This window comes from Rhipicephalus sanguineus, chromosome 3 (assembly GCF_013339695.2).
Source record: "Rhipicephalus sanguineus isolate Rsan-2018 chromosome 3, BIME_Rsan_1.4, whole genome shotgun sequence".
In the NCBI taxonomy this organism is placed as follows: Eukaryota; Metazoa; Arthropoda; class Arachnida; order Ixodida; family Ixodidae; genus Rhipicephalus; species Rhipicephalus sanguineus.
The window spans coordinates 16,605,872-16,624,020 of record NC_051178.1 but is presented as its reverse complement, the minus strand read 5'-3'; the positions used below and the strand labels follow the sequence as shown (position 1 = coordinate 16,624,020).

Here is an 18,149-nt window from a genome sequence, read left to right as displayed (position 1 = left end):
AGCTAGAGAGGAGACAATGTACTCTCGTTTATTCACAAGCAGGAACAGGTTCACCGCATAGCGGCGGGGCGTCTCGGTGGTGGAATCGTTTCCTAGCAGGGGCGTAGCCAGAACTTTTTTTCGGGGGGGGGGGGGGGGGGGGTTCAACCATATTTTATGTATGTTCGTGCGTGCGTTTGTATGTGTGCGTGTATATATACGCAAGCAAAACTGAAAAATTTCGGGGGGGGGGGGGGGTTTCAACCCCCCCCCCCCCACTTGGCTACGCCCCTGTTTCCTAGTTACAAAGGAACAGCTTAGTGAGTTGACGCACACTGGTCTCTACAACCTCAGAAAGGGTTCAAAGAAGAGCGGTGGAGACGTTTCGGCAATAATTGTCCTAAGAGAAGGTCCATCCGTTTGGGTGATGGCAACGGATGCTTGACTTCTAGAAGGCAGTGCGAAACAATGGCTGCAAATTGATGGCGCTAGCAGACGATACGACTGCGCGTCGTACAAGCCATGAGCAAGTGGCCAACATAAAATGTGTAAAAAAGTGTTCGAGGTATGACGATATCTAAAAGGGAACAATGAATCAATCAATGAGTCAATCAGTCATTGAAAAAAGGACTTTTTGTATACGTTTATGAATAATTCCAAGACAAAGAATATTTGGACCCATGGCCATTCGTTTTTAATTGTTCAATGAAAATGTTTTTGTACTCTTGCACAAATTGCTACTTGTATAAATGCCACGCGAGCTTATTCCTTTATTTTTATTATGATCGGCTTTCACCCACAAGAACATTTACCGACCGATCGTCGCAGGCCGCACCGCAAGGTTTAGAATCGTTTTAAGTGCGAAGCATTTCTTAGCGAACCTTTAGCACTTTGAGCGTTTCTATCTATCTATCTATCTATCTATCTATCTATCTATCTATCTATCTATCTATCTATCTATCTATCTATCTATCTATCTATCTATCCGTCTATCCGTCTATCCGTCTATCTATCTATCTATCTATCTATCTATCTATCTATCTATCTATCTATCTATCTATCTATCTATCTATCTATCTATCTATCTATCTATCTATCTATCTATCTATCTATCTATCTATCTATCTATCTATCCGTATATCTATCCGTCTATCTATCCGTCTATCTATCTATCTATCTATCTATCTATCTATCTATCTATCTATCTATCTATCTATCTATCTATCTGTCTGTCTGTCTGTCTGTCTGTCTGTCTGTCTGTCTGTCTGTCTGTCTGTCTGTCTGTCTGTCTGTCTGTCTGTCGCGTACGTCGTCAAACCCTTTCCTCTAGGCACGTGTGGCACATCCCGGTTTACTACGGGCCGCGGTGTACGAGTATACGACACAGGTGCTTGACAGTTTCTATCTACCCAGGAACGGTGAGAGCAGACATTGGCAATTTAAATGGGAGAGCGTTAAGAAAAACCGACATCAGCGTGACCCGAGGAACAGAAAGAAGACAAATTAGGATCCCAGCAGTAACCGAACCAAAACATTCTGCGCGGCAATCAGGTATTCTATCGCAGAGCCACGCCAGGTCTAGAGACTGTTTTGGAAAAACTGCCCATGCAGGCGTAATGGCGGTGCAACGTCAATTGTAGTGGTGGTGTTGACTATCTAATTTGATAACAAAGCAATCAACGCTACATATGTATGTACTCCTATGATATAGACATCATTTCAAGTTAACGTCTATGGTTCCAGTGTTGGCTCCGTTTTTATAACAGCCTAATAATCTAATAAACATTAAATTTGTATTCCTATGATTCACCATGTTAAATTCAAGCCTCGCTCAACCCCGGATGAATACGCTAACGAAAGCTACGTATGATATTCACATCATCGCACCGTAAAATGCACTTCGTTTCGATAATGCAGACGTGTGTGCTCTAACGCGAGTGCTGACGTTACGTCACACCATAGGTTACCCTGTAAACGCCAGTGCTGTGGACGTACTTGGTACGCCCACGATGTGCACACAGCTACAGCAATTACAGAAACACGTCATTTAACCTCGTAACGCTTGGCTCAAAGCAAAAAAATGCAGCATAGAAGTACTCGCTGACTGCTTCGCATGATACGGAGTCCCACAAGGCGTGGGATCTGCCGAATTTTTTTGTGGACAGGATAAAATTGCCTCTCCTGTCCACAACGTTTCTTCCTGTCCTGTGTTCTTGCTTGCCAGCATGGCCGTTGCGTGCGTCTCCAGGTGCCTCCTCGTGGCTGCACGGACCAGCATCAATTTCAGAATCGCTGCTTTGCGCAGGATCGAGGCGAAAATGATTCGCGACGTCGTGAATCGCAGCGATTTCCAAATCATCCGTGTTTTCTTCATCACTTGTAGACACTGATGACGGTGGCGACGACGATGGTGGTGACGAAGACATGACTACACGTGCGCGCATAGAAGGCGCGCATGTCAGCTGAAACTCGCGTCACCGTTTTGTGTGGCCACGTGATCAGATGGGGACGGTCTGTTTGAATTCAAGGTCATGTCCTTTTGTCACTGCTCGATACCTGCGACTTCCCACCGCGTTGTGGATGCAGTGCTGGCACGCTTGAAATGGCAGACTTGCATCGTGTACTTGGACGACGTCGTTGTGTTTGCCTCAAACTTCAACGAACGCCTAAGGCGCCTTGAAGCTCTACTTCAAGCAATGAAGATCCCCAGACCCACCCTAAAGCCAGAAAAGTGCCGCTTCGCGTATGAAGAGCTCTTGTTTTTGGGCCCCGTCATTTACAAGCCTGGAGTGAGCATAGACCCGTGGAAAACAGCTACCATTGCTGTCTTCAGGAAACCTACCGACAAAGAAAGCCCTACGGCGATTTCTTCGCTAGTGGCCTATTACAGACGCTTCATTAAGAAATTTTAACGGCTCGCCAAGCCACTAACGCACCTCACGAAGGCAGACATGGACTTTGTGATGAGTTGGGGTCAATTTAAAAATCGCGCTTGACAATGAGCGAAGAAGAGCACGACATTGTGGTGCGCGGCGGCGTCGCTCGCGGAGAGCTCGAGGAAGATTTCGATTGCTCGAGCAGCAAGACGCTTCGTGACGGCAGGCGAAGAACAGCTGACAGAAGGAGCGATCGTGGCGGCTACCAGGGCTGGGCAGTATCGCGATACAAGAGTATCGCGATAGTATTTCAGAGATACTTTTGAGTATCTGTATTTCTGTATCGAGATACATTTGAAAAATGTATTTGTATCTCAGTAGTGAAATACAGTTACGATGTATCGCCTGTATCGCGATACTATGCTGGACACGGGTATCTCGTTACATTGTTTTTTTGTGTCGGAAATGAGTTGAGGCGTGTTTCCAATGGGGGAATGGCGTTTCTTTTTCTTTTTTGTGCCAAGACAAGCAAAGGCGCGCCGCCGGTTGCCGACAGAAAGCGCGGCGATGTTTTTCGCTCAAGCACAGAATGGTCTATGTGGTAAAGCGCGCGATGCCGCAGACGGCAGAATCGCGGGGGCAGTGTTGTCGGCCTCCGCCGACGGAAGTCGCTGTCTCTCAAGGTCAGTGCAGCACGCCTAATTTTTTGCAGGTGGCAAGTTATTACTTCGCGACTCCCCGCGCGGATACCGCTTTGGAACAGGCTTTGCAATGCTTCGCGTGCATTCAGTTCTCAAAGCGGCGGCACTTCCAAAAGCAGTTCCCGTAGTCGCGGCGGAAGGTACTAGAAGATGGCTATCTTTGACGCGCTTTCAGCCACCTCTCCAATGTCAGGGTGCGTTCCTAATTGATTACATGCGTGAAACGGTCTTTTGTGGTAGCAGGCTCCCCCACCGCCGGAGCCGACTTCGCCTGTTGCGGCTTTCTGAAATGGGAGCTGGTAGCGTCGGTGGTGGTGACAGCTTCATTGAAGCCGACAGGGTCAGACGGCTTAGAATTCCGAAGATGGGGACAGAATTCGGATTCTGAACAGTCAGAACAACCCAAGTGAGGGCGGAAGCGTTTCGTTATCTAGATGACCCGAGAAAAGATATCGCCACGCTGCAGGGCAATCCGGCTATGAAGGCGATATTTATTCACTATTTGTGCTCGCCTTCAGCGGTAGACAGACTTTTTTTCTTTCGTGCGGCTTGTGCTGAGGCTGAACCGACGCTATTAGAAGACAGCCTATTTGAGATGCTCACACAGCAACCTTCTCAGCAAAGCAAATCTTATGTGCCAAGTAAATGCATACTTTTTCTCAATTCACTGGTGTTCATTAGTGATTAGAGTGATTTGCTTAAAGTGTGCTATTTCTAGCATAGCTTAGTTCGTTCGCCAAGTATGTCGATTTCGGTGTCCAATCCTTGTTACTGTTGCTGTGAAATAGTGCATTTTTATTGCAATTGATACTTGTAATTATGTCATTATTGCTAATTATGTACTTTGTCCACCCCCTCCCCTGCAATGTCTTAATGGCGCTGAGGGTACTGTAATAAATAAATAAATGAACTGAACGTTTCGATGCACTGTAACTTTAATTACAACATTATGCTGCACCAATAAGTAAGTGTATTTGCGTAGTATCAGGATCCTTCAAATAAAAAAGTATCGCAGTACCTGTATCGCTGTAACTGTATTCCGGAATACTTCTTTCGTCTTATTGCAAAAATATCTCCGAAATATCCCGTTACGTTAAAAGAAAATGTATCTCAGTATCTGTATTTTAGGCTTCCAGTTCATGTATTTCGATATCTGTATTCCGGAATACTTTTCTGAGTATCTCTGCCCAGCCCTGGCGGCTACCAGCCCGTCGCGGCGCCCGTCCTGTTCGCGTGTGGACTGCTGATGAGTTCGGAGGACCAGTTTCGCGAGGACACGACCGTGCTTGCGGTCATGGTCGAGGCCTGGGAGCGAGCCGGCGGCTACTGGTCCACTGAGCCCCGCAACGCTGACACGTGCTCGGCCAGCCTACCGGTGTTCTCGGGCATGGCCCAGCACGTGGTCTGGGCAACCGCCCGGGCAGCGAAGCGGCCGTCTCATCGACTGCCGTGTTTGCGCGGCGACCAAAGAGCATCGTAGCCTATGAGGCGCAGCGACGCGGGGAACCGCCACGACGGCAGCGACGTGTGAGTGGTCCTCGTCGGGTGGTGCGCGGACTACGTGCGCTGCGTCAAGGCCGCGAAAATCCTATACTGCGTGCTTCAGGGTTCAAGGGTCGATTGTATCGCCAGTGTATACTAGTTCATTTACGTATTTGTAGTTAAGTCCATCCAAAAAACGGCAGGAAGTGGAAGATGGAAGCTGCGATGAAAAAATCCGTAAACAGGGCGTGGGTGCTCGAGCCGACGTTTTGACAAGTGGACTTGTCTTCTTCAAGGCTGAAACTGATTTCCTTAGCTATTGTGTGTATATGCTTCGTGCCCTTCAAGCGGCGAATAACGTCGCTTTTCTTGCGAAACGACTAAAGAAATCCTCGCCCCATAGAGCAAACTACCTCCTCGTTATACATGCAGCATTACGTCCTGAGGTTCTGAAACCTTTACATGACGAACCGATGGCTGGCCACCTTGGATTTTCTAGCACACTCGCGTGGATACAAGTAAACTACTGCTGACCTCGCCTCACTACCGACGTCGACCATTACGTAAGCTCCTGCCGAGACTGTCAGCGACGGAAGGCAGCGAGGACTAGGCCAGCCGGACTTTTTATTTATTTATTTAATATACCTCAAAAGCCCCCCAACAGAGGGCTTTACATGAGGGTGTGGGCAAACAATGTAGGGTTAATAAAACAATGATTCTATGGCATTTCGAAAGTTATCCGTGTTGGAATGATGGATGACACTTGGGGGATGATCGTTCCAGTCCCTGGCTGCTTGGGCGAAAAAGGAGTGATGGTGGACTGTGGTGCAAGCAGGGGGTGGGTAGACGGCCGTGTGGTGACTTGTGCGGGCTGAAGTGCGATGGGCTGATTGAATGGGAGAGTTATAATGAAACGTATGATACATTTTGTGATACAATGATAGTCTAGAAATCTTACGGCGTAGTTCAAGGTTAGGTAGACCTGCTTTTCTTTTAAGGCAAGTAACACTGGTATGATATGAGTAATCTGAGTAGATGAATCTAACTGCGCGGTTTTGAATTACTTCGATGGACTTACATAGGTTAATTTGAGGTGGGTCCCAAATGGCGGATGCGTACTCTAGTTTTGGGCGAATGAGTGTTTTGTAGGCTAGTAATTTGACTGATGGAGGTTATAGGCGGTAACAGCGCACACACTCACGGGACGGATAGAAGGGAACACAAACAAGCGCTGACTCTCAACTCAGCGCTTGTTTGTGCTCCCTTCTATCCGTCCCGTGAGTGTGTGCGCTGTTACGGCCCATAATGTATCACCTACTAGCCCAACTATCAGTCTTGCTTCTGATGGAGGTGCAAGATGTAAGTTACGACGAAAAGTAACCGAGAGCCCTGTTAGCATTGTTAACTATTTTACTTACGTGAGAAGACCAGTTTCGATTCTGTGAGATGTTAACACCAAGATATTTAATGGAACTTAGGGAAGAAACTATGGAGCCATTAATATTATAGTTAGCGGCAGGTAAGTTATGGCGTCTGTGAAATGAAACAAGTGCAGTTTTATTAGTATTTAGGACCATGAGCCATTTGCGACACTACTCGTCGAGTTTTGGTAGGTCATGCTGGAGAGTAATTGTATCTGAAACGTTAGTAATAGGTCGGTAGATTACACAGTCGTCCGCAAAGAGGCGGATGTTAGACGAAATATTATCGGGTATGTCATTGATGTAAATTAAAAAGAGGAGGGGGCCTAGAACTGTACCTTGAGGCACACCGGAGATTACGTTAGAAAGGGATGAGGGCGTGTCGTTAGCTTCTACAAATTGCTGACGGTTAGTGAGGAAGTCCTGAATCCGATTGTAGACAAGTTGCTTAAGGTTTAATTGAGAGACCTTTAGTAGTAGGCGGTTGTGGGGAACTTTGTCAAAGGCTTTCTCAAAGTCAATAAAAAGGGCGTCAACTGGTATGTTAAGGTCTACGCTAGCGCTTAGGTCATGGATGAATAGTGCAAGCTGAGTATCGCATGAAAGTCCCTTTTGGAGTCCATGTTGGTTAGGATGAAAAAATTTAACTGAGGTAAGGAATTTAGCAATTTGCGAGTGAATTATATGTTCCATTATTTTTGAACAGATGCTGGTTAGGGATATGGGCCTGCAACTAGATGAACCTGGTTTGGAACCGGAACGATCTTACAGACTTTCCAGTCGTGAGGAACAATGCCGGATGAGAGTGATTGCTGAAAAATATGAGAAAAGAATAACACTGGTAATTTCTTTGGTGTTTTCCAGCACCTTAGCATTAATACCATCGATGCCACAGGATGATGTAAGTTTTAACGATTCGATGATTTTCTGGATGCCGTGAGGTGAAAAAATGACGTCTGGCATGGTGGGGTCGTTGTGGGGGGAGACATCAGGGAGGTTTTCAATGGGTTCTCTGGTAAAAACGGAAGAAAAAGGTAAGGTTTAGTGCTTCTGCTACTGCGTTATTCGGGATAGGTTGTCCGGTATGATCCATTATTGATACGCATCTGTTTTCGTTCTGTGGGTTAATCACTCTCCAGAATTGTTTTGGGTTAGTGCGGAGTAAGTTGGGCAAGGTGGTATTATTAAACAGCCGCTTCGCTTTATCGACGGCAGAGCAGAATAGTTTCGTGGTGGCCTGGTATTTCTGCCACGCCACAGGATTGTTATTGTTTTTTGCGGAGCGAAATTGCCGTTTCTTTTTGTTTTTGAGCCTCTTGAGTTCAGGGCTAAACCAGCGGGAGGTGCTACGTTCACTAATTGTAATTGTTGGAATGTAAATACTGCAGCCGATCAAACCACCTCGCCAACTGTTCAAGCCAATCGGGATGGACATACCGGCGCCGTTCCCGATGCCGACTTCCGGAAATGAATGGATCGTCGTAGCCACCGAATATCTCATCCGCTACGCTTACACAAGGGCTCTGCCCAAACACAGTGTCGCCAAAGCAGCCGTTTTTCGTCGAGAGCATCGTCCTGCGTCATAGCGTGCCAGATGTCCTCATCACCGTACTGCTATTAGTGCTGACCTAACTCGGGCGATCATTAGAGCCAAGGCACCTCCTACCACCCACAGACCAATGGCCTCACCGACCGTCTAATAAGACCATCGCCGACCTGTCATCACAAAAAGGACCTCTTTTTCTGCTCAGAGGTACGCGCGCTCGCCTATCTTCCTCCTCGCACGGCGGGGAGGAGCACTCGGCCAGGAGAAGAGACCATAGACGGAGCATAGCGAAGGAAAGAGCGAAACGAGCGAGGACCACTTCTGGATCATCAAACGTGAGTAATTCCGTTATTACGGCACCGTTTCGAACTACTCTTAAAGCTCCATGTTTGTTGTAGACACGTGCACAACTGCAACAGCACAACTAAATTTTGACCTCTGGATGGTTTAGGGGCCCTTGAAAAGCACTTTTCAAACACCTGTCCACAGCCGACAGATCCCACAGACTGTGAGAACCCAGAAGTGGGTTCTCACAGTCTGTGGGATCTGCCATAATTCTGTAAGTAAAGGAGGCCTCATGCAGCCCAGAATTTTGGAACCTGCTTCCGCATTTAATACTGACGTGCATGATTTTCTCGAATAAACGAAAAAAATTCATCTTCTGCTTTAAAGCAAATACACAAGCATTACAAAAGCACTTGCCTTATTATTGTGTTTGCTTGAATTTCAACTTCTGTACAGATACGCTAGTATTTTCCTAACCGCCCTGTTGCCCAGTGCCAAGAACGCCATGGTGTCGGTTACATACTTTTAGATACGTGACCTTTAGATTGCGCGTTTCAGTGAACGATAAGCAGCTCGGAGCAGGCAGCGTACAAGACTCACTGACCTGCAATGCTGCAATGACGTGCCTCCTGGCGTGCAGGAATATGTCCTCGTCGGTCCAGTCTGGATGTTGCTCCTTAATGCGCAAGGCGTGAACATTGTGATAGCGGAAGAAGAGAATGCCAAACGCCAGCAGGCCTGGGTTCTGGTTTGTCCGCGGATCGCCCAGAACTGCGTCCATCAAAGATAAAGATCAGACTATTTGTGAAATACATCATGAAATACACTTGTGCGCCGTGCGCGCTGGGTCGGCATGCATGCACTTCCGCTTAAGTCTCGTAACTCATTTCCCCCATCCCGACGATTAACGTTAACGACCGTCAGCAATCTCTTCTGGTACTTAACGAAATCTACGTAACACCTGAGCACAGACGAAGGCAAATGACCGTCTGATGCCCTGCGGCTTCGCTTGGCAGCCGTTGTCTTGTTGGCGAACGGCTTCGCTACTTTCGTCTCGGAAGCGTCTGTAGCAGCACGGCAACATGCAACACGCTTAGCATACAAAAGCGAGAAGCATCGCTCGTAATGTGTACGCGCCACGCGAAAATGCGTTGCACTTCTCGCTTGCATGTCTCTGACTAGTCCGATGCGGTCAGTTTCGATTCCATTACGTGTCGCGAAAGTGAGGGAGCAGAGCCAAATTTTGACGAATCACAAGACGATGAAGCGAGAATCGGTGTGCAGCGTTACCGCGGCGTTTAAGCCAAAAGCCACCCTTAGCCTCTGTTCACACTACGGGCAAGGCTGAATAGTAAAAACGACAAAGTCCCGCGCTATTTCAAGATCTTCACAATTGTTCTGCAGCCACCGCCTTCACCTCTCCAGCATACAAAGGAAGTGAATGTATGTCACTTCGCCTCTTTTCTGGGCTTATTTTCTGCCTAACTTAAGGGGAAACGCGTGGATCGTTTGTAACTTTTTAGTTTCTTGGCCTGGGTTGATGAAATCCCCGCCACGGTGGTCTAGTGGTTATGGCGCTCGACTGCTGACCCGAAGGTCGCGGGATCGAATCCCGGCCGCGGCGGCTGCATTTTCGATGGAGGCGAAAATGTTTGAGGCCCGTGTACTAAGATTTAGGTGCACGTTAAAGAACCCCAAGAGGTCGAAATTCCGGAGCCCTCCACTACGGCGTCTCTCATAATCATATCGTGATTTTGGGACGTTAAACCCCAGATATTATGATTATTATTATTAGGTTGATGAAATTTGGCACACACACTACAAATAATTTTAAAAAGACGAAGGAGCATTTTCGTAAATATATCCTTCCTAGTTTTTATTTTATAAAAATTCACAAGTCCCTTGCTCGTGGAAAGCCTGGCACAGTGATGAAACATGCTAGGAGGCGGGAACTACTTTGTATCTTTGCTCACATACTGTTTGTACTTAAAGACACTTTTAGATTTTTTTGCAGCCCTAATAATGGTATGCTGAACATTGCATGGAAATGCCTGTATCTCAGCTAATCGTGCCATTCAGTAATTATCACATAAGAAAAGAATGATAGCATAAACAAAGATTCCAAGAGCGTGCTGAAGTACAGCACAGTCTATGGGTTACAATAAAACAAACAGCATAAAAATCGGTCTAGCCATAGTAGTGCTATGCTTTCCAGAAGCGAAGTGGCAGGCACAAAACACTCTTTTGAGAAAATGGACAACAAAGTTTTGGTTGCAGTTGACCCTATGCTAAAGTGTGCCAGGACAGTAGTAATCATCTTTTTGGCCTCTACTCCTTAATTTGGCCTGATTTAGGAAGTTTGTTACCTCTATCATTTACCGCAGACGCTTTTGTGGAGCCCTCTGGAACGCAAGTGCGCCAAGCTGCATGTAAACATTGGGCATGTCGGACTGTATCGATATGTTTGCGGCCGTGGAAGGTGTCATCAGGCGGCCTAAGTAGCGGTGTATCAGTTTGATGAAGCTTCGCGATCACCCCTGTCAACTAGTAACGCCTAAAGATTCATTTTCTTGCACAATAAACCGCGCCGCAGAGGCCACATCTTCTCGGCAGTCCGAAGCTGACGGCGACTTCGCACCGAACTATACCGCAGACGCATTTTCTCACATTAACTTTTACAAGTGAAACGAGAACGCTGTTCGGCTAGTGGGGACATTAGACGCCCGTGTCATCGAAACGGGACCAGGAACGCGCCCGCACGAAGCTTGGCTCTCAGCGGCGCGGCGCGAGAGCAAGCGTCGGCAGATCGTCTCCGAAGTAAAGCCGGTAAAGTGGCACTTGCGCGTTATTTGATAGGTAGTAAGCGTCTTGATGATAAAGCGCTATGGTTTACATCGCTGTTGCTTTATTACCGTCCCGGTAAGGGATGACGCGACGTGCCGACAACCCAGTCGGTGCACGCCAATCTAATCACTGGCTCGCCCGATCCATGCGATACCGTCCCCAGTTTTCTTCCTCCGTACGAAACTGAGGCTTGCAGTTTGCCTCCCGTACACGCGTCACCTTTCGAACGGCGACGATTCACGTGCTTACGGCCGTGGAGTGATCAAGCAGCGAGCACTCCGCTCGTAAACACAGCGGCCGCCGCCGTGGCAACAACCAATAAAAAAAGCGCCTCTCAACGGTGTCGTGCGATACCCATAGAAGCGCCGCGTACATTGCAAGGTTCGTAAAAACAACCTTCGTTTTTTTGTGTGTGTGTGCTTTTTCTATGCGGTGATCGTAAGCGTGAGAGGTGGGAACGGAAAGACGGAACTTTGAGCTTTGAAACGACGCCAAGAAGGCGGCGCTCGGTGGCAGGAAAGACGAGATACGACGCCGCGAATTGCTCCGTTTTAGCCCGATTTTGGACTTTTTTTAAAACGAAAGTGTTTTATGCCGGGGTCCACCAAGACTTCAGTGACGTATTTCCGTCACGGAAATGACGTCGAAAAAATATACACAATCAGATGCAAAGAAAAAAGGTACCGTCAACGGGAATCGAACCCACGACTACTCGGTCCGCAACAACAGATGCCGGGCACGCTATCCACTGCGCCGCGGTCACAGACTCCGGAGGCTTTACGAACGCGCCTTTTATATCTACCACTCTCCCGGTCGGCTGGGTGGTGTTGACCTCTGGGAGTGGTAAGGTAAAGTAATTCGTCATTGCTGTGCCCTCCGCGACCAGCATCTGCAACGCGTTACGCGTCCATCCCATTCGGCGCGTTTTCCATAGAAGTTGAATTTTGTCAATGCCTTAACACACCGCGAGGTGGCGACCTTAGCCAGGCGTCGTAAAAGCGTCGGCCTCGCTCTGCGACGCGCGCCTGCCTCACCTGGCTGTACCACCGCGTTCCCCGTTGTCGCGCTCGCCCCGAGAAAAATCGCGGCCGTGCTACCGGGGCGACACGACGCGCTTTGCGTTTCTTTCTAGTGCGGCCGTGGGTGTTCAATCACATTTTAACATGCCGCGGTACGGCGAACAAGCTCTGCGTCCAATATGCATAGTAAAAAACAGCGCAAAAACGCAAGGACGAGACATGAAACGGGACCGGCGCTTCTCTCTCGTCCTTGTGTTTTCGCGCTGTTTTTTACTATGAATGCGTACCAACAAGCTCAAGTTCGCACGCTTCTCAAGTCCAATATGCGACGCTCTTCTGGCTATCACACCTCGTTCACTGATTACGCTTTCACCGTTAACTACTACAGCTACCACAAGGGTTTGTTTAGTCATTTAACCTGGACGTTAGTCGTCGGGATGGAGATGTACCACCAATAATCAAAGTGGGTGCATACACGTTAAACGGCGCCATTAGCTGCCAGACATCAATATACATTGTGCAAAGTCTCTGATATCAATGTACAGTAAGCATTCAGTTACTTCTGTAAGGGCACGCTTTACTTTCGTGTTATTCCGATTCCTATGACGGAGGGATGAACCGTGTTTTTTTTTTCACTAACCTCACTTACAAAATCATTTTTTTTCTGGCACTTAGACTTCGTTTTCAGATAATGGTCTAGATACTGCGTAAATAAGAGACAACAGATGCCAAAACGAGTGTTTTCCAAAAATTGATTGATTTTTTTGGGCGATTTTCGCGATTTGATGCCCGCGTACCCCCTTAAGTTATGCAAGCAGAACGCCGAGAAGCAGCTTTGACCTTTTTTAAGTTGCGGTCTTCAGAATAAGCGGCCACCCCGTTAGCGGCGGCTCTGCGAATGCGAGATTAGTTGGCACACGCCGGCGCACTGCAGTTACCGCAACTGTCAATTACCGTCTTCTCCGCAAAGCTCATCCGGGTCAGGGTCGTGAGCAATGTGTCCTTGCACATCCTGAAAGTTTCGTCCTTCAGCTTGGTGCAGTTCTCAATTGCATCGATCAAAAAGTCGGCTGTGACGCCGACTTTTTGATAAGGCTCTTTGGCCGCCATTGTATGTCTACGAGAGGGCGTTTAACATCACGTGGTTGATATGCCTGTGCAGCCCAAGGTACGACTTCAGGTAAAGCGAAAAAAGTCACAGTTTCGCCGCAAGGGCGAAGCAATGAATGCGATAGCAAGAAACTAATGCTCTATGAAGTGAGGCTCGCCATTGCATACTCTCAGTTTGAACAGTGCTCCTGTTGCAAAGGCGACCGAAGCAGCGAAGGAAACTAGCGTGCTTCAAGTGTCGAGCTTTGGCACTTGATAGTTCACGCTCATCTTCTGTTTGTTCGTTTAGCGGCGTCCTTTGAGCTCGAGTGACTTTCGTACGCTTCGTAACATGAGCGCGGTTACCACGGTGAAAGCTCGAAACATTCCTCTTCCCCTCACCACGAGAAAACCGTGCGAGCAGACAGCGGAAGGGCAAGGTTCTTCCTGCGCAAATATAAGAAGAAGCGAGCGAGCTCGCCGACGACTTTTAAATCCAGCCGTCGCGCTCCTCGCGCCATCTCGCTGGTAATGAAGAAACGCTTATAAGCGCCTGCCGTCTCTGAATCCTGCCAGCGGTAAAGGGTGTGTATATAACGCTCGCCGTTAGCTACCTGAAGGATCGGCGCTTTCTGGCGTAGTGGTTAGCGCCACGCGCTGCGGAACAAGAGGTCGCTTGTTCGATTCCGCGCTTCGGAAGCATTTTTTCTGAATTATTGTTCTTTGGGACAATTATATATATATATATATATATATATATTCTTATACATATACGGTGCATGACGGCGGCGACGGCAAAATCCAGCCGAGACTGTCCATATAATTGCTATCGCAATAAAAAAGAACGCGTTCCGGCTGGCGAAGCAATCCCTGAGAGACCGACAGGGCACGCCGCCTGCTCTTCCGCCCAGTTACGCGACGAAGTGAGCTCTTTCGAAGTGAATTTTGCTTCTTCTGCCTGCTTCGAGTTCTGGTGTGATGGATGTCATATAGTTGCAAATGCGTACATGCGTGTCAAAGCGTTTTGCTCTGTCCCACCTCGCGAATAATGAAGTTTTGAAGCAGCACAAGACGGGCGCCGATCCGCCTTCACTCCAGACTAGGCAGATCACATGGCAACTTCTTGTCGAGCTATTCATAAGGCTTCAAAATGCGCTAGAGAAACTTTAAAACTCTCACTCAGACGAGCTAGAGCCAGAAAAAAAGCCATCCGTACACTTGCGTTGGCTTCCTGAAGAATTCTGTGGTTAGGTTTGTGCAACCACAACAAAGAAGTGTCATTATTATCACAAGTGCAGGAACTCACTGAACATGCGCTCAGGGTTCATGACTCCCAGGTAGCGTGCCGGCGGCGAGTTGAACAGTGGGACGCGCTCCTTATTCTTTGGCGGCAAGCCGTCCTCCGCCACGCGGAAGGTGCCGTTCTCGAAGGAGCGCATCGTGTTGGCCCATGTCTCGCTTGTGCTGTACACGTACGAAGCGTCGATCCAGCTAGTTGCCAGGTTCGTCTGTGAGGGGAGAGAGTCGCTCGATATCTCGAGAGCAAGCTTGGGCACAGGAAAAAAATAAGCACTTGGAAAAAGTACGTGAAAGGTGAGCTATAATGTTTTCTGAAGCAGCAGTTGAACCTGGAGGTAAAGTACCAAGAAAAGAATAGTCTTCGTCCCTTTCATAGATAGCGGTCTGTGGTCTACGGTCATTTACAAAACGACACACGAGCTCAGTCCTGCCTACGAAATAAGTGTAGACGAAACAAAAGGACTCTGTTTTCTCCGTACTACACCGATAACTAATTTTCGTGATTTAATGCTGAAATTTTTTAATGGGATCATTATAAGCATAATTGAAATCATATATATATATATATATATATATATATATATATATATATATATATATATATATATATATATATATATATATATATATATATATATATATATATATATATATATATATATATATATATATATATATATACACACATAGTTGACAAAAATCAAACACGTAGAAAAAAATCGTTCTGTAAAGGACTGGCGTTTCGGCCGCGGGACCGGCCTTCGTCGGAGTGATGCGAACATGCGACGGTACCGCAATATAAAATGACCAGTGACGTATCATAGCGCTGTTAATGGCTGACAAGCGGTTGTTAAAAGCACGTGGGCAAACAGTGCGCGTGATAGGACAAGAAAAACGAGAATACACGCGTGCGCATTTGCGCAAGACAAAACGAATAAAAGAGTAAATAATTATTAAAAATGAGCAAAAAATGATGAAGCGACATAACATCTGTGTCGCCGGCACAAACATCAATAACACGTCATTGGTACAACTGCGAGCAAGTTATCGATAAACATAAACGCGGGTGTAACATCTTGTCATGATCGGACAACAAAGCTGAAACAGGGAACTAATCTATCTGCGTGAAAGCATAGCGGCACTAATAGCGGGGGTAGTCAAGAGCGTTTAGGGGAATAAATGGGTAAAAATGAAAGTTTACCAGCGCTTTCATTCATACCACAAGTGACGGCTTTAAATTTATAGATTAAATACGATTCTCGAAGCTCTCTTTCGTGGTGAGAATGGAGACCAGATTGAAGGATTGTAGCTGTAATATTATCAAATGAGTCGCCCGGAATGTGCACGTGTTTTGATAACGGAAGGTTAGGAATAGTGGCAGCATGACACTTGCGGTTGTTAAATCGGCATCTGAAGGGTGTTTCGGTTTGTCCAATGTACCGTAATTTGCAAACGGAACATTCGAGCAAATATATGCAATTGTAAGTGTGACACGTGAAATTTTCTTTAATTATATGAAAGAAATCGGAAGCAGTGCTTTTAACAAACGTGTGACGTCGTCATATGCGCGCAAACCTTGCATCGTGGTATTTTGCAAGGTCGACAACCGACATTATCGGGAACCCTTGTCTGAGACGAAGTTAGGATATCATGCAGATTGCGAGACCGCCTGCAGAATACCCGAGGTGGCAATAGAAAGATTACTTTAAGATGAACACTCTGCGCTAGTATGTTGAAATATTTTTTGAGAATTGACGAAACGTTTGGCACCGATGCTGAGTGTGTTAGAACCAGATTACATTGCGTCTGAACGGATGGTTGCTTTTTAGCGCTGAACAAATCCTTGGGATTCAGCGCATCGGCTCTTTTAACGGCATCCTCAACAATGCGGGGCGGGTATTCCTGCTGGATCAAAGATTCACGGCGTTGTACACAGTGTGAATAAAAGTCTGACTGCTCAGAGCAAATTCTCTTAACGCGGAGCGCCTGACTGTACAGTATTCCGGTTTTCCAATGTTTTGCACGTGACCTTTTACAGTGAAGACAACGGTGCCTGTCTCTAGGTTTCCTCTAAAGCCTAGTGGTTAGTTTGTTTTCAGAGATGCAAACTGTGACATCCAGAACGTTAACGGTAGAACGACAGTATTTATGCGAAAACGAAATAGATTGGTGAATAGTGTTGAAGTCAGCTATACAGGATGAAAGTTCATTACCACCACAGGACCAGATCAAAAAATTTTCATCTATAAATCGCTTATAATAAAGAGTCTCTGAGGAGCGATTTCTTATAAAGTCAATTTCCCGAATCGACATGAAAAGACTAGCGACGCTAGTCTTTTCATATCGGTTCTGGAACTTAGTGATCCCGGTGGAACGGCATGTAGCGCTGGTATCTATGAGTGAGGCATCTATCTTGCAGGAACGCTATCAGCTTTTACTTAATTACAATCAAAGCCAAGGAATCACTGCGGCCCGGGAAGGATCCGACGCTCGAGTGGCGCGTTGCGCTGCGAGTTTAGAGCGCATTTCTCACGAAAAGATGCATTTGTATAAGCTCATGGATACACGCGAAAATACTGGCCTGTTCGCGGGGGTTGTTGGGCGACTGTCCAGTCTTTACGTCATAGTGGGCCCTGTGAAACGGCATGTAGCGCTGGCCCGTGCACTTGCTGTCGTACATTTCGTCGCAGCGGCTGATAGGAATGCGGTGAAACTCGATGGGGCATCCTGGCTCACTCGCCATCAACACCTCCGACGAAATCACCTGGCCTGCGAGAAAAGCATAGAACCCTAGAGCAAGTCGACACAAGGCCATCAAATGTAGCTGCTGTAAATGTTGGTGTCATTCGAGCAAGCATTGCCACGTCTTCTGCATTGCTTCGTTCGGCCTTTATGTACAGCCAGTCATATCGTTCTATGTGATTATTCCAGTGCACAGTGCAGACCTTTTGGCAGAGGTAGGTCTATTATTTTCGAAAGAGTAAGCATAATAGATAAAGCACATGTAAGCGCACTATTATTAGTGCAACTACAACAATCATCAAGCGCGAAACAGCAACAAATGAAGATATTCCAGGAGCAGTGTACACACGCGACATAACACAAAACGGCGACGCATTCTCTCTAAAAGTTGTTCAAACAGACGTACGGTAACAAAGGTTTGAAATGGCACTCAGAGCGGAATTTCCTGTTATTTATTTATTTATTTATTTATTTATTTATTTATTTATTTATTTATTTATTTATTTATTTATTTATTTACTTATTACTAAACTACTGTTGCTGTCGCCTGCGAATCGTGAGCGACGCTGCTGACCGTGGGCCAACCGGAGTGTGCCAGCGTTGGTGGATCTCCCCTGGCCACCATGTTGCATGCCTTGCAAGCCGGCAGCTTGGGCAGTTAACCATTGAACAACCATCCCGAAGCAGGTGGCCGTACAAGAAAATTATCGGGTAATGCGCTGGCGAAGGAGGTGCACCACACTGATACCACGCTCGGCCACGCCGCTCTCACCTCGGACTGCTTCGTGCGTATGTGACACGTAAGCTACTATGTGCTTGAATGCTTACTTTCTACTAGTGGCCAAGAGGGAACAGCTAAGACTTCT

At 47.0% G+C, this 18,149-nt stretch overlaps 1 protein-coding gene across 1 annotated transcript in view; it reads right to left on the bottom strand.

Annotated features, from left to right (window-relative positions):
* The window catches only part of LOC119386466 (dual oxidase), a 348,909-nt gene that overhangs the window by 199,028 nt on the left and 131,732 nt on the right, over positions 1-18,149 (bottom strand). The window contains exons 4-6 of the mRNA XM_037653749.2: positions 17,123-17,310; positions 14,549-14,750; positions 8,895-9,061 (exon numbers count right to left, since the gene is read on the bottom strand). Of these exons, the coding sequence (XP_037509677.1) occupies positions 8,895-9,061; positions 14,549-14,750; positions 17,123-17,310 (557 nt within the window). The remainder of the gene's footprint in view (positions 1-8,894; positions 9,062-14,548; positions 14,751-17,122; positions 17,311-18,149) is intronic.